The sequence below is a fragment of the Rhyacophila brunnea genome, unplaced genomic scaffold (genome assembly GCF_057557595.1).
Source record: "Rhyacophila brunnea isolate RB1 unplaced genomic scaffold, BYU_Rbru_1.0 scaffold_16, whole genome shotgun sequence".
NCBI classification, from domain to species: domain Eukaryota; kingdom Metazoa; phylum Arthropoda; class Insecta; order Trichoptera; family Rhyacophilidae; genus Rhyacophila; species Rhyacophila brunnea.
The window spans coordinates 27,317,522-27,340,903 of NW_028232816.1; the positions used below are offsets into that span (position 1 = coordinate 27,317,522).

Here is a 23,382-nt window from a genome sequence, read left to right on the forward strand (position 1 = left end):
TGTTTATAGAATTGAATATTTATAGAATGATTATCACACATTATAAAAAAAAAATCTGAATAACGACCGCTTTTTCAAGGCACGTATGCTCTACTTAGGATCATATATAGTAATTCACTCTCTATTCACAGTTAAATGGTATACTAGGGTTACAATTAATCATTTCCACGCGGACGGAACACCTGTTGTACAATTAATTGGCCATTCGATATAATTAACATGTTATTTAAATGCGGTACTTAATTAAAAAATAATTAAATGCTCCGCAGTCAACAAGTTAATATCCTCTTATCTGACGGTGAAATATTTACAATGTGCTTATTAACATTGTTTAAATATTTTCAAATTTATATTTAGTCTATCGTGGTAGTGTTATCGTACCTTGGCTCGGTCTTAGGGCGATTGGATCAATTGGACCTCATGCTGTAGGAGCTTCTAGGTGTAAACCCAAGTAAAAACAAAAAATAATTAAACTTACTTATTTTTTTTTACATTACAACATTTAAAACGACAGACTCTCGTGTAATAGAATAATAAATAATATAAACCTTGGGGAATTTCAACCACATTATTCAATATTTTGTTTTGTTAAGTTTTGTTATAATTATTATCAAAATACTGATTTCAATACTCCAATTGGGCCTCGCATTTGCTAGGACCGACCCTGATCGTACCTATTGATTCAATGAGACTATTTACTTTCTAATTTCTTAATTCCCATATAAATGTTTTGGTTTTCGCCAAACCTATAACTTGTATTTATCTTATTTATTTCTTAAATACGCACGTGTGCATTAAAACAAATACTTTGCGTACATTGTGTAATGTACTTTGACCAATATAATTGTCTGCTATTAATATTCAATGCATTGTTGTTTATTCGGCTCTCCTAATATTTTAAGATGATATTCAGTATTCTCGAACATTTTTCTGTATTTTTAAAAAAGGTAATCTTTAAAAAATAAACAGGAAGTAGGTAGGCTAAATAGATGAGCGGCTTCCGGTAAACCACAATCGACGTAAAGCCCATCATAATATTATTATTATCGTTGGAAGATTTACCTACGTTATGGGAGCGTATTTTGCGTTCGATCAAGAAACAGGATTACGGAAAAGAGATTTTGCGAAGCCTCACTTCCTGCCTTCGTTTTCAAAAGCAAAGTTGGATAAATATTAAAGTTGTAAATATCTAATTATTTACATTCAGATAAGACTTTTATTTCGAAGTAGAACTACCACTATGTATTCAGTAAGGTGAGTCGCCAACCTCTCAGTATTGTTCATTAGCGAAACACTTATTTTATAAATAGACACGATCTATATTCTACAGAGTCTGACGTTGAAGCAATGAATAATCTTTAGATACGAGATTATATTATCGACATACCATGAAGATATCATGATCAATGAGGATGTTAAAATATAACTCAATGAGACAAGAGAACTTATAGCTATTCGGAAGCGCAGAAAATTTAAATACTTTGGCCCTATTACCCGCAATTTTATAATTAGTATGATTTACCCCAATAATACCAGTAATGAGAAACAGAAGTGTAGATATTAATAGATTCTCTAGGTCACGCATACTCCGTAAGTACCTTAATGTCCATTGCGTTAGGGATATAATAGGGACCTCTGGCCCAGGATAGTGAGGTCCACTGCAAGTTGGTCGCCAATCTACGATAGAAGACGGCACAAAAAAGAAGGTCTAAAAAGTGACAGACCCAAAATATTTTTTCTTCACTCAATGTAAGTCAAGAAAGCTGAAAGCTGACACACCGATAATCTAGATAATCTAGCTTCTTATCAACCAACTAACATTTTTTATAACTTACTGTGAAAAAATAATTCAAACAATAATTAGTAAATATTTCTATTCTACACGATTTAATTCGGTTTAAACGCCCATTTTCATTATCTAATTTTCTTTAAATTGTAATATTTCCCCCTTCAACTTCCTCTAGGAATATTATCATATTATGCGTTATTTAAGGATTTTTCTTCTTAGTTATCTTAGTTGTGATCAATTTAAAATATTCGGTGATTCATTGTTTCTTGAATTTGCCACCCTTAGAATTAGCGTGTCCGGATACGTATACGTATGCAGTTTGCCGTATCACACTTCACTGTGAGATGTTGTATCGGAAATATAAGGTCGTATATTAAAGACCGTCCAACCTCTTTGGGTCGTTTAGTACTGACATAAAATTCATATCTAAACAAAAAAAAAAATAATCATGTCGACTTACACTTTACAGGAAACCAACAGCAAAAAAATATTGAAAATAGCCGATATACTGGATTATTTGTTAGGTTAGGTTAGGTTTTCATTCTTGAATTCATTAATTTTGCCAAAATCAACTATGAAAATTGTATTAATGTTCATATTGAATTTAATAAAACTGGGATGGAATACGATCATCTCTTTCCGATAAGAAAGCTCACGGCGGACTTTGCCACGGTGAAATGTTTAACGTACAATTTACATGTAACCTACATAGTCTGCGTATCCCGCACGGGACGTGTATGGTATTACAGCCCAGATTGAGCTTTATACTTTTGTAGTCCATCGCATGTCCTCACTTACGTTGCCAGTTGAACACGCTGAGAGTATTTTAGCTGACCCCATATAGCTACCGGGCCCGTTGTCCTTCCGGCGTTGCCTTATAATTGAGTCCAGCTCATCACAGACAATGTACAGTTTATGATTAAACACAGATTTGTCCAAGAATCTCTACCATGGCCCCCACATCCTGAAGCGAGCCCCTAGGTTAGGATCTTTGGTGGGCCCCCTACCTATCGCTTAGGATAAAGGCACTGTGATGCTCTACAGTAGCGTTTTCTAAATGGTATACGCGGTAAAATTAATGTGTATACCTATTAAGTGTTTTTTTGTATATTTTCCATATCCATCTATTTGAATTATGGAGTTGTCGAGTATCGATACATAATAGAAAATTTGTATTGTACAACCACATAATTTTAAATAATAACATTATTGACGAAAAATAGCCCCGCAGGCGACTTTTTTTCTATTAGAGAGAATTTGTGATATGTGTTTATATCACTTATCCTGTCGACTCACTACGCTGGGCCCTTCCTGAGCCCGGGCTCCCAGGCTAGAGCTCTGTCAGCCCCCCCCCCTGTAGGGGCCATGATCTCTACATCCATTTCTGACAATCAGTGGAGCACATGGTCCATATCAAGCGAATGATACCATCACGATCTGCCTTACAATAATTTTGTATCCCATACCATTGTTTTCATGAATAATCATTTTGATTTAATTCATTTTATTTAGATGGCCTTAGAAGCGTCTACTTCAAACATTACAAAACTCAATATGTATTTTAAACTCATGTTGTAATATATTTCCATCCTAAATAAATAAAATAACTTTTCCAAAAATAATATTTATTTGTAATATTTTCATCCATTTTGCTCATTAGCTTTCATACAAAATATAAATTACTTTATTATTTTTCCTCGATAATTTTATTTAGCTCGAGTTTTATCCAAATAACGTAAAACCATTTTTTTGAAAATATTCAACATCATTAAAATTTACCAAAATGTTTTATACGTATAACGTTATTATGTGTTTACACATTTAATGGGAAGTATCTCCATTTCCCTTTATTAGTACCTACAATGATTTTGCTAAGTTTTTGGGTTTTTTTTATAAAAATTTAGAATCGATAATTTCGATTTAGAATCATTTCTTCATGCATGGATATATGTGACTTTCAGTAAGTGTGAATTGTAAGATTTTTTTATAAATTCCTCACATCCTAATAAACTATTTGTTTTGTTCAACGGATAATTTACAAGATTTGAGAATATAACATTCTTTATATTGAAAACGGTTACATCTAAGTTGTACGTATGCAGTTCATCGTGGGACACTTATTCGTGCGCCGCAGTACGTGAAACATGAGTTCGTATAACATTTTATCAAATGACGAGTTCTTCGTTTAACATTTCACCGTGGAATACATTTGTACGTATCTTACAAAATGCGGCGATTGTTTGCAAATAGTACTGTTCCAATTAGATTAACCCTAAAATTCGCCACATGTTGTAGCATACGTACAAATATACTCCACGGTTCAACGAAGAACTCGTCATTTGATTAAATGTTACACGAACTCATGTTTCACGTACTGCGACGCACGAATAAGTGTCCTGCGGTGAACTATTTACGTACAAATTTCCGGATACGATTGAAAACACCTCAGATATATAATTTTAACAAAAAGAATTTTTACACACGAAAACTTAGAAGCTTTAGGTAATCAATGTTCTAGATCTATAGGGAAACAACACACAATCTTAAGGTATCTATTTGACGTAGAAATGTATTTTCTTTATAATTCAATAAAAAAATATTCAAAAAGTTCTTCATAGGTTCATAATATCAAATAACCTTTTCTGGGATTAATCATTAATTCAATTATAAACGTGAATGTCTGGATTGATTATTTGTTAAACTGTAAAATTAGGAAACTACAATACCTCGGCCACAATATGAGAGGACAAAAATACAGCATTCCCCAACTTCTCATTCAAGGAAAGATCAATAGGAAGCGTAGCAGAGGACGGCGCCGCATTTCGTGGCTTAAGAACCTCTGTGATTGGTACGAGTGCAGCTCCACCGAAATTTTCCGGGTAGCAGACGGCAAAAATAAGATCGCCTTGATGGTGGCCGACCTCCGCTAGGGGATGGCACAATAAGAAGAAGAAGTAACATTTCAATGTGCATTCATTGCTAACTTCATTTGAACTAAATAAAAAATAATTACAAAATAAATAGAACTTTTTATATACCACGTTTTTAAATTTTCTGTTGAATCATATAAACTTGACAATTCTATGTATTATAAGTACTTTTTTTGTACTTAATAGAAATACTGAATAAATATAGAATACTGAAATGTCATTTTGACATTTCATATTGATTTCCATAGTAACGCACGTATATATTAATAATTTAGTTGCTAGGACCCACTTAGCAACCAATAATAGTGTTTTACTTTATACGATATTTTTCCGAAATAACTTTCCATAAAAAACAGAATCAACTGAAAATGAATTCAATTCTGCTTAAAGATGGCTAAAAGTATTAAAAGAATGCATTGTCATCGTTTTCTGATATATTCTAAGATGTCTAGCTAGTCGGAAAGTAAAAATCTTCAATCGTCCAATACAAATCTTGGACAAACATGAAAATATTTGTACTCGATAAACAAGAATACGAGCTAATAAAAACGTGGTAATAATCATATTTACTTCAAAAATCATGGCTTTGACATTGAAAATAAGAATTTGTGTAAAATTTTCAAATGCCATTATCCTAGAAAAGGGTATTTTAAATTGTTTCTCTATAGAACTAAGGTATCTTAAATTTCGATCTTAGTTCGTTCGTTAGACATGACTCGGGTTCCCAGTTGTACTCTTTTATTCGAACAAATCTTCTTTTTTGAATAATGCGTAATATGTCATCTTTTTCCGCTATGAACATTTTATGCTCCCGTTTTGTTAAATCGATTGACAAAATATTTTTTTCCTTCATTTGTTTCAAAGAATTGTGGTATCTTACATTTCTTAACCGCAATATTTACTCTATATAATTCATGTTTATTAATAAATATGATTATGAAAACACGTAATTATGAAAAAATATTACATTTTGGGTTAAATTATATATCTAACAATCATTGTACGATTACAGTGACAAAAAATATCACAGAAAAACTCAGAATTGAGAAAATCCATTATATACACGCTCTTGAGATACATATCAATCCACCTTATAGGATCCAGTAATGTCTTTTTCCCAATCAAAATTTAATATTTTTGTGGTACTGGTTGGTGTTGTTTGATTACAAATTATTTCCAACAACCACAACTTACAATGACATCTATCGGCAAAATTGAAATAATCAACTTTACCATTAGATATAAAATTTATGGTAAATTCGATTTCTGTTTTGCTCAAAAAACCGATACTAAAGTTTGTACATTACATAGTACAGTGTGCATTTAAGGGGTTGAAACCAATTTCATCAAATGAAAATTAAAAATCAATGTTCGAAATAATTTAAGGTGCAGAATATTAGTACGAAAAATAATATAACATTGCAAATCTCGTCCCACTGTACTGCAAAAGTTTCTTCAGACGAGATAATATGTTTGGTGAGGAAATGTGAGGGTGGGGGCACAGCAAAACTTTTCCAATATCACAGCCATTTCAGAGGATGTGTATAAAATTCAATCCTCGCTTTTTAGCACCATGCGCCAACACTGCAACTAAATAAATCATAGGGCATCGATTATTTTCAAAAACCTACCCTAATTTTTAAATGAAAATGAATACTATCGACCAGACTCGGCCGTAGCAAGTGCGAGGCTTGATAAAAAATTTACGCGAAGCCACTACCTATGGGAAATCTGATGAAAAATAAAACCATTAAAATCCCGCATGCAGAAAACATGTACATATTGATATATATGGGTTTATGTTGGATGTTGATTTATACTTTTACACTTATTAAAAACACGGATTCAGGGATATTAATAAGTATTACGTAAGTATATTTCGCCTTTAATAAAAGTAACAATTAATTATTAGCAACATTTGTAAACGCTTTGGTGCGAAAGGGTGGCGAATTGTATTCAGACGCGACGTTCAAGGCTCGGGGGTAGGTTACCGACTGAACGTACCTACTCTCGGTCCTTCGTCCGCCCAGAAACAATTAACGGTATTTTTTTGTTTGTTTGTTTGGCTGTGCACCCTGGCCTGGCCTCGACTCATTTACAGTTACATAATATAATAATATTATCATCCCAACTCTTTCGATTACAAGATTTTTGATGGGGGATTTAGGCATTGTAATATTTGGTGTCAGTATGCAGTTCGCCGTAATCACACTTTACCGTGACATTTTGCATCGAAAATATATGGCCTTATATTAAAGACCGTCCAACCTCTTTGGTTCGTATAGTACTGAGATAAAATTCATTTATAAATAAAACACGGTTCTTGTCAGTATACACTTTACAGGAAGCCAGCAGCAAAAAAAATTGAAAATTGTACTATTAATCTTCATATTGAAGTATGGAATTTCATTTTTGTCCGTTCTTCAGATAAATTTGTGGGACTGTAATAGGGATGAAAATATTTGTGGTGAGCTGGCTTTAATTTCAGAAACGACCACGGTGACATAAAAGACTTTATATAAAATTGTAGCATTAAAATAGGCATGATACAAATACACCTGCAAATCGAGAACGTCGTTTGTTTGATCTCCCAATATGCTGGACTAAGAAACCAACCATTGGTAATGCCAATTAGGAAGGCAATAACTGTGTTAAAATAAATCGCTTCGAATATTCTCACATTCCATTTGTTTGAGATTCTTTTTTGTTTTTGTTTTTCTTTATTTTTTTATAATCCGTTGTAGTTATTGACCGCCTCCCGGGGGGGGTTTCTAATTTTTTTTTTCCAAAATATTGTTGCTAAATATTCGTTTAACCCATATGGTCCATGCACTGAATCATTGCCAACTGAAGTAGAAAGCCGATACATTCACAACGACTGGTCCTACTCTTTCCGCCCATCCCGTTGTTGTCTATGTATAAACTGCCATTGTTCTATAGAGTGCTCATAATGACGTGTCTGTCGTGTTCACACAGGGAATGGATTGATTTGAATAGATAAGTTACATGATAAATAATACACTAACATTAACACACCTTCTACAAATGTAATGCATAGATCAATGTTACATATTTTTTTGGAAATCGATATTACCACCGGTTTTTGTGTGAAGGACTAGTCTGACTTTGACAGCTGATGAATAACAGGAATGTATATTATTTATAAATAACACTAATTGTTAATATATTTGATTTGAGAATTTTGTATAATTCAATTTGAAACGAGAAAGGGCGAATCAATATTTCAAGCAATCAGGGATCTGATTTTGACAGCTGAAAAGTGGACCACTCGTTGCTTGTGCAAAAAATTATGCTCAGGCTTTATTAATCTAAAGATGGCGGTGACTGAATCCAAACATGCATTGGAAAATAAACAGCATGTAAGTTAACCATATGCAGACATTCTGGAAATATTGTACAATGTACGCAGTTGCGTCTCCCTAAATAGAACAAAGTCGACATTTTCAGACGTATCCATTCACCATTCTTCGATATTAAAGTTTTCTTCAAACTTCCCCTTGCAAACTTACGGCCACGAACCGTACTGCCTTCATTTTGTTCGAACGACAGAATCAAAACCGGCAATATGACCCGCAGCCAATACGAAGTTTCCACCCATTGATTAGGCATCGCGACAGCTCATATGACAGTGTCAAAATGAAAGCGTGCAAAGTTGAGATGGCTTTATGGATTTTGCGGGTGTTGGTGCAGGGTGGAGGGGGAGTAAAGTTTTGGCGGGAAATAATGCTTTGACGTTACGCGATTTCGAAGAAGACGCCATAAGAAATAGGATGTAAGTCATTTATTATTAGTTCAACGACTTAATTATCTACCAGATATTAAATGAACACTTAAAACAGCAACACAGACATGTACCCCCAAAACAACCGGTCCCACACTATTATACTAAGTCTTAGATTTACTTAAGTGATATTTTACGTGTCCGGAAATTTGTACGTAGGTATACAGTTTGGTTACTTACATATAAATTGTACGTAAAACATTTCATCGTGGTACAGTTTGCCATGAGCTTTCTATCAGAAAGAGATGACCTTATAAATACTATACGGTCTCCAATTTGATTAGATTCATTATGAACATTAATTCATTTTTCATAGCTGATTTTGGCAAAATTCATGAATTCAAGAATGAAAACCTAACCTAACCTAACAAATAATCCAGTAGCTATATCGGCTATTTTCAAAATTTGTTTGCTGCTGGCTTCCTGTAAACTGTTAAGTGTAAACCGACAAGAACCGTGTTTTATTTAGACATGAATTTTATGTCAGTAGGTACTATATGACCCTAAGACCGTCTTTAATATACGGCCGTACAAGTTTCCGGACACGCTTATTCTAAGGGTGGCTAATTCAAGAAACAATGAATCGCCTAATATTTTAAATTAATGAAATGAGACACATTTAGATCACGCATAATATGTTATTAAGAAATAAATCAATTACGTTTCCATTTTTTGTTTGTATGCAAATACTACGTAGTTTTTCTGAGGGTGGCACTGCATACGTACACGTTGCCGGACACGATGCAGTTTGCCGTATCACACTTCACCGTGAAATGTTCCATCGGACATAGGTATATAGTCCTACATTAAAGACAATCCAACCTCTTTGGGCAACCTCGTATAGCCTCTCGAGTATTGTTTTTCCAGTATTCGATGCATGACAGAGTTCTCTCGCGAATATCATCCGTAAGAGATATTGGCATTACGTTTGACAGTAAACTGACGTTTAGTGGTCATATAGATACCATTTGTAAAAAGCCGCTAAAGATGTTGGGCTTTGTCTTGCGTACTTCCCGGGTCTTTTCGGATGTTACGGTACTAAAAATTCTCTATAACTTCCTTAGTTAGAAGCAGACTTTAGAGTGGGTCTATCGTTTAGGCCCCGCATCAGTTGAAGTACGGCCTTATAGTGGAGAGAGTCCAAATCTTAGGTATGCTTACATACTGTAGCTTAAAATTTAGAAGGGATCTTTATTTAGCTACATTTTTTTCAGACTTATACGCGGCGTAAATGTGAACTCTGCCATTCCTGGTGGTGTTAACTTGTGTGTCGCTGATAATTACCTTAGGAATCGAGGGCATCCGTTGTTTGTTCTCCCAAGGTGCAGAACTAACGTGCCATTTGTAATGCCAATTGGGAGGGCAATAACCATGTTTAATGAAATCGCTTCGGATATTGATATATTCCACTTACGTGAGGGTGAATGTGTGAATGTGGGTGGACGTTGTTTTATAAGTTTCTAAGATAGGGTCTAGCCGATCGTGCACATCCACGGCTGTACATACATGACGGGTGGTGGTGGGAACTTTAACGTAGTACTGAGATAAAAACATGTATAAATAAAAAACAGCCAGTGGCAAACAAATGTTGAAAATAGCCCATATACTGGATTATTTGTTAGGTTAGGTTATGTTAGGTTTTCATTCTTGAATTCATGAATTTTGCCATAATCGGCTATGAAAATTGGCGCGGTTCCCGCCTGACTTCCTGTAAGTAAACCGACTTGTACCTAAAACACGATAAAATACAAACAAAAGACAAAATACGTAATAAAAACTACCGAAATACAAGGGAAAGACAGTATAAAATATGTAGGTATGTAATTAAATTAGAAATACAGAACACCTCGCAATTTTTTCATCTGGTTGCATAGAGATGACCGTATAATATACGGTATTTTTTCCGATAGAAAGCTCACGGCGACCTGTACCTACTACGGTGAAATCTAATTGGTACGCACAATTTATATCTAACTGACTTTTTTACTGTTTATCTAAATACTTTAAATAACGATGTTTCGGTGTAATTGGCCTATCTGTATATACCTAAATGTATAATTAGCTTGACGGTCTTTCATTTCACGTGCAATAATAATTATCACCACATTTTCAATATAATACTGTGAATGTTTTAGTTTGGGTACAAGTAGGCCACGCCTTCTTCAACGTATTTTTGTTTCCAAATAATTACTTTTAAATCTAGAATTCTCTGAACCACCATTTTGTATTTTTGAGCTGTCAAAATAAAATTTGACGTATTGAATATCATGTTTTTGTAGTACCTACAGATAAATTGTTTATATGTATTTGTAGTAATATAACACAAATACATAGGTATACAATAATATTCCTTTTAGAGACATCAAAACATATTTGGGGCGCCTAATTTTCCGCAGGTTCTACTTCAAAAACATCCATTTCTCGGGATGCAACCGATAACCCTCCGTAAAAATGCCATTATGCTTTGTACAAGTTTTTACCTATCTTTTTATCTATCACTAGAGCAGTAACGGGACGAAACAACCACACAAAAATGATTGTATATTAATCGATTAATACAATTAATTGTTCCTAGTATACTAAAGTTATTTGTTGTAATAAATATGTTATATGAGGAAAGATAGTCACAATAATATCCTTCTCAAAAATAATTTCTCCCGTTCTTATAATAAAGATATAGGATTCTCGGATAATTATTTTATTTCTCACATTAGCTATTATAGTTATCCTTTATTTGGAGCAATATGTAATACCCACGCGTCGTCTCCAAGCACACATGTCACACAGGTGCCGTAACTCGCCACCGTAAAGCAGCACCGACAAAAGGCGAGTAGCAAATACGCGGCATATATATAAATATAAGCTTTATCCCTCTTAATCATCATGCCTGTACGATCGCCTGATGGTGGCTGAACTCCATTAGGGGATGGCACAATAAGAAAAAACTATTGTGAGTAAAACATTGATTGAAAAAGTATATACCTACAGTTGAACTTGGTTATTACGAACACGGAAATAGCGAGATCTCGGATATAATGAGGAAACATTCTTTGACATTTTAGTCCATGATTTTCTCCATACATATTCACTTTTATAACGAGCTACTTATCGGGTATACCGAGCAAAACTGTTAATGTGTCGTTCGTTTAAAAACAACATTTTCGACTCTAAGCAATAAAATCCGACCAGCCAGTTAACTAGACCGATACCGCCGAGATCGGTTTACGTTTACGTCACTAGTTAAGTGTCTAAGTACCTAATTGGTATTTTTGCCGACAACATTGAAAAAGTATCCACGCATATGGTTGAAATTTCATGCAAAAAATCCAAGCTTTGTGAAGTCAGTAGGTACCTACCAGCGCCAGCGGCTCAGCACTTCATTACAATAAACAATTTAATTTGTAGTTTATAAATGCCGTTTCGGGGATTTTTACGATGGTTTTTAATTTTTTTTTAAATTCTATGCTTAAGTAGAACGTGACGCGAAAAAATTTATGTAACGATATAACGATTCAGTCGGTCCCATCTTACTCGTAATAACCAAGTTCGACTAGTACTATCAATAGATGTCAGCCTCACATGGGAACAAAAATAGAATACTAACATGTTCAAAGTGTCTTTCTTTCTGGAAAATTTATGTTTTTATCAACAACAACGAAAAAATAATATAACAGTTTAGTTTTCCGCGCCGCTGCGCCTGTGAAAGTTGTCGGAAACCAGATAAAGAGGCGACGTTTGTTATCTAGGTTTTGCGGCGGGTGGGGGCGCACGGTGGTCGTGGGGGCGTCAAATTGTGTTTGATATTATATTTTTTCCCGTACGTCGAGCGAGAGGATATTTTTTCAGAGCTCACCCAGCCAAATAATAACATATCGATTATCGATTTCGATTCTTTTGATGGCCACGTCGGTCGGGAATAAGACATGTCGCTTTCCACTTAACTGAACTTTCGGGGAGAATAAAATTATTATTAAAGTTTCACGAAATGCCGTCGACGTCGGGCTTAATTCTCCCAATCGGTTTATTCTTTATTACCACCGTAATAATGTGACTAACACGTACTAACCCATCGAGATAAATTATTATCATTAACATGAACATAATCAATGCCTCAGGTGAAAAATATTACTCGCGTATTTTGCAACCTTTTTCTTTTTCTTCTAACTTCAGACGCATGACGTGTCAGTAGAGTTTGGTTTCGGGAATTTCCCGACGGGAATTTTCGAGATTTCCCATCCCGAATCTCGAGAATTGAAATTTTTAACATTTCGGGAAATCCCGGATCTCGGGAATCTTTTCTCGGGATTCGGGATATCTTTATTATCAAATATTTACTGATCGCGGCATTTAACACAATTAAGCCAACGTCGACTCAAAATAAGCGCAATTTTTGCAACATCAGGGAATTTTTTGTCCCAAAAGCGTACGCGATTGTCAGACGCAGCGACTGACAGTCTTGTCTTTTTTTAAATTCTATTTAAATAAGTAATGTTTTCAATTATTTTTGTTTTCCTACTTCTATTTTGTTTGTCTTCTTACATAAATTAAAAAAAAAAAATTGGAATTTGTCTGTTTTTACAGTGATTTTAGGATTTTTACAGGTTTTTTTTTAAATTTCCCCATACCTCGAGAATTCTTTTTTGGAAATCCCGAATCTCGAGAATTGAAAATTTCTCTGGAAATACTCAACTCTACGTGTCATTGACATTTATTAGCCATATAGTTAGGCGCATAGTTAGGCCATATAGCAAGGCGCTTAAGATGTAGGAAACTTGATTGAAACTTTTATTTAATTCTTTAGTTCAAATCAGGCTTGAGAGTGGGTCTGTTGTTTGGGCACCGCATCAGTTGAAGTATGACCTTTGGTCGAGAGGGTTCAGAAGAAATTCTTGAGACTCCTTTATTTGGGGTTGTATGGATACTATCCATCGCTTTATCCATCTGACTTTCACTTAGGTATACTTACATACTGCAGTCTGCAATTTAGAACATATTTTTATTTATCTATGTATTTTTTTCGACTTTTACGAGGTATAATTGAGAACTCTGCTATTCTGGCCAGTATTGACCTATGTGTCCCTGATAACTATCTAAGAAATAGGGAACATCAGTTGTTAATTCTCTCAAGGTGCAGAACCAACCTACCACTGGTAATGCCAATTGAGAGGGCGATAACTATGTTCAACCAAATTGCTTCGTGAGTTGATATATTTCACTTGCGTAAGATGAGTTTAGGTGGACGCTATTTTATAAATTCTTAAAATAGGGTCTTTTTAGCACACTCGGTGTACTTATTTGAACTTATATAGATATGTGTAATTGTATTTTCACTGCTGTTGTATGTTTATATTATATTCTCTTTTTATATTTCATTTATATCCCTCTTACTACTTTTGTTTTTCTTTCTTCTTTATAATAATGTTTCATGTTGTTACCGTCTTAAACGTATAATTTGTAATGTCCACAATATCTAAAAAAATAAATGAATTGAATATACCAGTGAATAAAGAGTCGTGGGACTCGTGATTCAGTCTCTCAACTCAAGACGGAACACCTCTTCCTCGTAAGAAAATCTGCCGCGAACAAAAAACAACCTTCTTTTAATAGAAATAAAGCTAGTGACTAAATTAGTAGAAAACTATTACGAATTAACAGAGATTTTAACATAAGTGACATACACAAGCGTATTTTTTTAATTCACCGGTAAACATTGAATTTTAATGTAGCATTTTAATAATTTTGTGATTTTCTTTATTTCCAGGAATCTTGTCTACAACCTTAGTCTGACGACATTGATAGAACAGCGTCGCCTCGTCTGGTTCGCTCCAGAGGAAGACGTCAAGATGTGCATCATGAAAGGAAGCGATGAGGTAATGATCTTTATCTATTTCTTATTAAGCTACGAGTATATGCTATACTTATTTTAATATAAACCGACCAAATGCGGCTGCCGGCATTACAGAACTAATTAATTAAAACGGATATATGAAACTTTAAAGACAGCAAAATGGTGAATAAAGTGACAACTTCGCAAAAATATCATTACTTAATAAACCATTTCTTTTAACCAACAAATAAATCACAAGATTTGAGAATGTAAAATTCTACATATTGAACATACATAACTTGAAAACATCTCAGATAGGTATATACCTAAAATAAAATATCACACTTGAAAAAATACGACGCCCAACGGGATTTGAACCCGTATTAAGACAAGACGTTATAACTAAATATTTGGCGAGAGCCGGGCATCGGTTAGTAACTAAGTTAATTAATGATTACTTGATTTAAAACACAAAAATCGATAGTCAAAAATAACGCAATTTGATGAGCATTTCATGTAGGACCTACTAGTTTAAATTATCATAATTAAGTAGGAGGCCCGTAGCTTAATAATTGGTCAAAGCATATTGGCGCGATACCAGTGAATATACGGGTTCAAATCCCGTCGGGCGTCGTATTTTGTCAAATATGCTTTTTCTAGTAGGTAGGTACTATATAATAAACTTATATAAGTGTTTTTAACTTATGTATGTTCAATATCAATACTTGTTAGGATCAACTCGAAATGTAGCTCGATTATTGTAATAGATCGATCAATTATTATTTGTATGTTGTGTGACATTTTTGCAAATGTTGTAACGACGTATCTTAAATATATAATAATATTATATATTTGTTATATTATATGCAATCGTTGAAATAGATATTCCTGTATAAATCTCTATAGACATCTCTTATATACGTGGATACTTATAACGTTTGCTAGTTGTTTTTTTTAAATTTAATTTTATGAATTTTAGTATGTAACAGTTGCCATTTATTACTCATTATTGTAACTATATTGACTTAAGCTTTGTTTCCTAACAATCTATCGATAACCACACAACATAAGTAGTATAAAATTGTATTCTACCAAAGTACCTATCCTTTGCACTTGCATAAAGTTCTGCACTTCAATACCGTCCGTTCCCCATCAGATGAAGTCCGCGAAAACAGAACTTAATACTATATTATCAGAACAACGTAAGTACGTAAATTGCCAGTCTGTTTGTTGTTCCCGGACTGGAGTTTTACAGTTTTGCGGTTCGCTATAACAAGGTATTCTCGGTCACGTACCTTCTTGAACGCCGTGTGCAAAACTTTCCTGCACTAAAATTTTCATTAAAATTGAGTTGGGACAGTCGTGTTGTCGACCGAAAGTTAGACTCTAAAAGAGTATAATAATGTCGTTATGAATTTGTTCTGTAAATATGAGCACGCCATTTTCCCTCTTCGTTAATGAGATATTTACACAATTAGAGGCTTCATTTGCATGCAGGGCTTTATTACAACGTAATTGAATATCATATTACATCTGTTTTTTTAAGATAACGCAATATAACGTTTTCTTTGTTCAACTCTGTTCAAAAAAAATGATGATTACAAATTACAATGAAATGATATCTAATTTTTTTTATATTTACTATTAGTGCACCCACGGTGGCCGCGCGGCTTAAGCGTTGGACTATCACGCCGTGGGTCTCGGGTTCGAATCCTGGGTCTGGCAAGTACACATATTGTTTTTCAAGCTGTGTGTGAGTCAGGGTGTGGACCTAATAGGTTGAGCAAGTGGCTGACATCCATTTCTCGTAAAAACAAAATCTATTAATACATACCTCTACTCTGTTGAGGTTGAGGCCCATATGATCCTATTAGGATCGGACATGGTCGAAAAAAAAAATAGTGCAGGATCCCATAGATTTTTCGTATACATAATATGCGGAACGCATTCTGACAATTGGAATAGGTTGTAGGGGTCACAAACATATATAATGTCGATGTTGTGTTTTTCAAATGGGACGAACCTTTCTTCGACCATACCGATGGCATGGTACAATTATCGCATTTTCAATCAATCCCTGATTCGGTCTTGGTTTTATTGAAGAACTCAGAACCATTTTTGGTGGGTTATAAGAAAAAAAATTAAAATCTCAATAAAAAAATTGACCACTAATATCGCCTGGCAACATCGACATTATATCTTTGTGACCCCTAGTCTATTCCAATTGTCAGAATGCGTTCCGCATATTATGTATACGAAAGTAAATGGGATCCTGCACTAATATCATAATATGGGCTTTTATAGAATAGGGGTGGTATTAACATTTTTTTTTCACGAGAAATTGATGTTATCCACATGCTTAATTACCACCTTACTCTGGTCCAAATATACCTACATTCAAAACAACAACTATTTTTTTTTTTTTTAAAAAACCCGAGGCTTTAACCTGGGATCGACGACATTCTAAGTCGACGCAGTAACCCCCGACAGCCATCGTGGGCTTATACTTAATAATCACCCTATAAAATATAACGTTTATTTTATCATTTAAAAGATTCAACCCGTAGAATATCTCTGTAGGGCACTTTACATTAAAATAAACTCATTAAACTCAATCAGAGCTCACTTTGAGCGTAGCAATCTAAGTCTTGGGCATCTTCTCCCTGGACACTCCCAGTTCAATTGTTTCAGATGCTTCACATCACCAATTGTAGGGTCCCGCGATACGCTCGATTAAGACCGAGTGTGGTGTGGGGCGGGTTTCGGTAGAGGGCGCTTAACTTCAGTGCGGCCCTCGTATTCATATACATAAGACGCTGGTTTTTCACCCGGGGGCTCCGGGTTTGATTCCCGGTGAGGTCACAGTATATTTATGTAATTTTCTTAATGTCTGAGTGTTTGTGATTGATTCACTCATGTAACTTGTTATTACACTACTGTTTCACAACACTACTGTGATAGGGTCTTATAGCCCATTGCACTGTTTTGCCTTCGTCTATCCAGCGGGTTTTAGGGCGTCCCTGTGAGCGTTTAGTGCCCCTTGGGGACCACTGTATGATAGCATTTTTCCAGCGGTTGTCCATTGCCATCTCATCTGTTTCACATCCTCCATCAGATTGCGTTCTTTGCTATATAGGTATTGCAGCGATTTAAAACATAAGCACAAATTATCAATCAACACCAAGTAGTAAATAAAATTCTCGTAATTATAAATACATTTTCAATGGAAACTCTGTATATATACGTTAATAATTAAACTAATCATTGATAAAACTATTTTCTAGTCAAATGAATAATAACACTACATTTAAAAATGTAGCATTCTTTATTGAACACACATAATTTTAAACCAATTAAAAATTTTATTACCAAAGTACGTTAGAACTAGAATTTGGAAAGATTATATAGATAGACGCCATCTAGCGATGAAAGTCAGTGCCTATTGTTAATACCTTGATTCAATATAAGATGGCCACCACAGAATTAATGGGATCTGAAATACCTAACGGGTGTGGAGTAAAAGGCAACCAATCTCGAGTGTGGAAGAATATGGGATAAACTTAAACATGTGTCCAGAATTCACCATTCTAAGCTTGTCCTTCATCTGATAACTGTTCTATATTTATGCATTGACTCTCAGTCAAAATTGATGTATTTGAAGGTTATAACACACATAATACACGTATATAATGTGTGCTTTATTTTTGTAGGACACTCACACATCCAAAACCATGCTTTAAAATATAGCCAATCTGAAATCTATTTATCAATCTGTTCTGTGGTCACCACCTATGAATATAATTTTAAATAATATCTCAGTTGCATATTTTTAGAAAATTTCGTATGTACCTAAGTTTCTGAGATGTTATTCTGAATAATACTTCAATACGAATTCTCAGCCACTGGTACAATTTTACATTAAAATATAGATATTCATTCAACCAACAATGTTATTCGCGCCATTTCCATTAGCTTATAAATTCATTTTGTTATTTTCGAACGAGCTTTTCCTTTCTCGAAAAGAAAGTTTCGATAGAATATTAAATGCCTATCTTTATAATAGAGTTTCCAAGTATTTAATTCACTGGATAATATAAAAAAATTGAAATTCGCTTATTATCCGAATACAGTTTAAAAGTCTTTCGATGCCGATTTGTTTGCCCCAAAAGAACGGACGAAAGGGCATAATGTACGGACTGAGGATATCGAAAATCGGTTTTCGGTTTACTAAAATACTGTTTTTTTTTTAATAAATTACCGGTAAAAGGGTATGATTTTTTTTTGCATATTAAATAAGTCGCCTAGAGTCATAACTCACATTTAAAAATTTTGTCATTTTGAGTTTTTGAGTTAAATATACCATACCAAGTAATTCTAAAGGCATTAATCTATATAATGAAAAACAGCTGGCTATCAAGTCATTTTAAACCATGTAAAAATCATTAACAAAGTTGACTGGTGGTGTCATAACTCACATTTTTTATTGAATAATGTGAGTTCTGTCATCAAAGCCTTTCTAACCTATCAGGGAACTCTATTTCTCATAGTGTGCTGTTTGTATGTCTGCAGCCTTAGGGATACCTATTATATATTATATATATTTTTTTAAATGTAAATTTACTCATTCACTTATTATTCAAGGGAGTACTTTTACTGATTTTAATAATTTTCTTCTAATTGCAAAAAACAATGCTCTTCCACGCACATTCTTGCTCGACGGTTTTGCTCGATCGAGCATGTTGACTTGGAAGCATACTCGTTGCGTCCAAATAATCGAACAACTCGACATCCGACGCTGTGAGGCCACCGTCGTACCGCCACGATTTCGACCACGAGTAAGAGCGAGGCCACACGAGCCTTGCGTCCTCACTTCCTCACTCAAATTACATCGAGCACGAATTATGGACCTTCAATCTTTTTCGGATAGCGCAATTTGTTCGTTGTCGAACAAAAAACCATCGAGTCAGATGGCACACACGTTGAGACATGTTGTAATGAGCGTAAAACCATCGAGCAAGAACGTGTGTGTGTGTACTTACTATAAATCTGACTACACTCGCAAAGTGAAGACTGTTTCAAAGCCCACTAGTGCATTATAATATAAGCATACCTGGAATGCTCGCACCAGCAGTTGGTTCAGATACACACTATATGGAAGCATAAATATAGAACTTCTTAATCAGTAACCTTCAGATTCCTCGAACGAAGACGCTTTGATGGTAGAGACGTTATGTTACTAAATGGCAGGGAGTTTTTCGTTGTTTAAAATTCTCGTATACACCCTCAATATCGCCATTTTACAATGTTTTTATTATCTCGTATTCTTGTTTCTCCGGTGGTTGTTTGTTTTGTACAAATCTTGCAATCGATTTTCAACTAACTTCATGACTAACTAGACATTTAACACTTTTAGAATATATCAGAACACGATGACAATGCATTCTTTTAATACTTTTAGCCATATTTAAGCAGAATTGAATTATTCATTTTCAGTTAATTCTGTTTTGTATGTAAAGTTATTTCAGAAAAATCCATAAAAAGTAAAAGACTATTATTGGTTGCTAAGGGGGTGGTCCTAGCAACTAAATTATTAATATATATGTGCGTTACTATGGAAATCAAAATGAAATGTCAAAATGACATTTCAGTATTCTATAATTGTTTGCTTGTTTGTTTTTTATTTACTTCATAGCAAGTATAAGTTTGAGCATATTGAGCATAATAATTCAACAGAATTAAAAACGTTGTATATAAAAAGTTCTTTTCATCTTGTAATTATTTCGTTTTATCTTTGGTGGAAGTATCATTGATAGAACAGCATGGTGGATAATGAATGATATGTATTACATATTGTTTACCTCACTCTGACATGCATACGTCGTCACGGTCGTAAAGTCCCGATAACCGGTAAAACATCAGGTAAAACCGGAAAATTTTATAATAACTTCACTGCGAGTGTGCGATCCCTAGACCGTGAACTTCTGGGACTTTTGGAAAATATTTCGCTGCGAAGAAAACGCGCGCAAAGTAAAAAGGGAAATTTTAATGAGTGTTGACCAAACATTGCCTACGTAATAAATCACTCTCGGCTACTATTACATGACTTGGCATTTTCTTCTGCCTGCTGCGAGTAATCTTATTTTTCCGTCTAATTAAAAACGGACATTTTTATAAAGAAAAAATATTCAATTATGTTCTTTTTCCTCGCATTATGTTGTATTTTTTTTATTATTTTCACGGAAAAAATCAAACGCCCACGCACAGTAAATGTAGGAGTAATATTTTTCTTTTATACTATTGAAATTAATCTCGTATTAATTATGGTTATATATTTTTTTAAGTAGACCTACCACAGTGTCAAATCGCACGAAGGAAAAGAATGAGCTACTAAAATCCGTCACGAAATATCATAAATAATCTGGCCAGTACAGTTACATAAAAGTAATGGAAAGTACCTTACCTTCTGGGTGTGGTTTCAAGAAGGTACACATTATAGAGTGTGGAGAAAATATATAGCATAAACGTTATTTTCAATATTTATGCCTGCATCATAAAACATTCATTAAAGTATGTCTCGTACAGGAAACGCGCATTTAATGACGACATTGAGCGGGCTTTGTATTTCTTGCGTTTTATAGTCTCACTGTCATTACGTCATAAACCGAATCCGGCTTCAAAATCTTCGGTTATGGCGTCTGTGTTTCATATTTCTGTCTTATTAATCTGTGCCAACATGACACACATACGACAAATATTAAATTATACATACAACATTCGAAACAAATTTCCCTTCCAAATGTTATTGGTAAACTACCAACCACATTTTCTTCATATCATGGCATCCCCTATGGAGGGTCGGCTTTCATCAGAGCGATTTTTGCTCTATGACCTGCCACCCGGAATAGTTTAGTGAATCTGCACTCGTATCAATCAATGAGGCTCAACGGAAAACGTGACCGAGGACGACGCCGTATTTCGTGGATATAATACTTTAAAAAACTATGAAATTAAAAAATAAATAATGTTTGAGTATTGTCCATAATGCATCCAATCTCTATAAATAATCTTATTATAAATTAATTATTATCATAAAAAATAATTCAATTAAAATTAATTAAGTATCATATTTTTTATTAACTAACAAATTAATTAATGTATTTATCAATATAATTCTCTATACTAATCACTTGTAATAATTGGTATTACATTGTTCAAAATCAAACACCGGCTGTTCCTTTGATCCAGTCTTATTCATTATTAAAATTGGCGCCGCGATTTAGGTGCGGGATTTGCCCTTAAACCCTCTTCCCAGGCACAAATCTCTTAGAATGCGTTTGGGATTTCAGGGATGATCTTAGCGCTTCAGCCACTTCTGTGGCGTATAAACCTTGCATTACTTAATTAGTTCATAATTAGAGCACGCGTAATAATAAATTAATTATAAATTCATTTTTTCATTAGGCACGTGAACTCTAAAAAAAAAACTGAAAAAATTTTGAACTTCGCCACCAGTTTTGAATATTCAATCTTCGAACGTTTTTTTTTGACATTAGCATTATTTTTTGCTATTTGATTTACTACAATTATTATAAATCAGCGACAGCTCGCGACATCGCCCATGATATGAAATATGTAAATAAAAAAATGACAGATATACCTACGTACAGAACAATGAGATTATTAATGGACAACGCACTCAATACAGTAGCTAGCAAGTAAATTCGCGCATACCGACATTCGCACATGTATAGGTAGACGTCACGCAATTTCCATTATGCGATATCACGCATCGGGAATTTATCGCAATATCACATTTATTGTAAGTAATGGCTTTAGAACAGTGTTTCTAGTGTCAATGTTCATTTGAGCGAACCCGTTCGAACCAAGCCATTCGGCAGACCCGACAAAAAGCATCGGGAATTTATAGCAATATCACCTTTATTGTAATGGCGTTAAAACAGATTTTGCCATTCGGCATACCCGACAAAAAAGTGAGTGTCATTTTTTTTCCAGATGTCATTGGTACAGAATGAATAAATGTAGGTACTTTCTTAAGATAACTCGCCTATCTACCCATCCGCTATATCCACATCTACTAGGTTGGTATCACACTCGACTTCGAGCTCAAGTTAATTTAGTTATAACGAAATAGCCAACGCAGCAAGGCCAAAACCTAAAAACAGTGGACAAGTTTGTATATTTGGGATTGACCATTAGTGGAAAAGGCGGATGTCAAGCAGAAATAATAAGGCATACACAGGTTGATAAATGTGATGACACATCAATTATTGTCATAAAAATGATGCTTGTGCAAACAATAGTGTATTTTCGTTTGGTATCGAGTCATGGACCCTGCGGGAACGGGAAGGAACGGCTCTCGACAATATGTCTGAGATGCGTTCTACAGTGTTTTGACACATTCTTCGGCGCGGACCGTATAACCTGATGAGTCTTGTCATGTTGGGTATAGCATCCAGGGAAGATAAAGCAGAGGAGCGACCAAGTGAATGTCGATATTGGTGACATCCTTCACTCTGCCCCGATAGAAACAGACGACCGATAAGGGTGTCAATCTGAAGATTACGGAAATTCAAGATGGCCACGACCAAGAATAGAAAGCAAAAAATATATATTATTGGTTTACGAGTATGTAACGACAAAGATTTCGTTGATTCTTGCTTATTTCAATTAAAATTACATGAATTGTACATGAGGCAATTTTGTTTTCGTCTCGACCTTAAAGTTAGAATTTCCGAATATACCAGTAAACTATCATGTACAAAAATTATTATTATTTTTTTTTAATTTTTTTTTTATTTATTAAAGAAACAAACAGTTACATATTGATTACAAAAAATTTAAATTTAATAATGAAAAGTTATTGCAACCAGCAAAGTTTCCATGTATACATTATAATATTATAGTTAAGCCTAACAAGATAGAGATTAAGAATAACATAAATATAAAGAAATTACATAAGAAAATTACATCAGAAAAATGAGGAAGAATAATGAATAATTAAATTATATACAAA

General features: G+C 34.3%; 1 protein-coding gene across 1 annotated transcript in view; it reads left to right on the forward strand.

The window, feature by feature from the left end:
* The window catches only part of Sema1a (semaphorin 1a), a 156,038-nt gene that overhangs the window by 86,523 nt on the left and 46,133 nt on the right, over positions 1–23,382 (forward strand). The window contains exon 2 of the mRNA XM_085943447.1: positions 14,283–14,391. Within this exon, the coding sequence (XP_085799573.1) occupies positions 14,283–14,391 (109 nt within the window). The remainder of the gene's footprint in view (positions 1–14,282; positions 14,392–23,382) is intronic.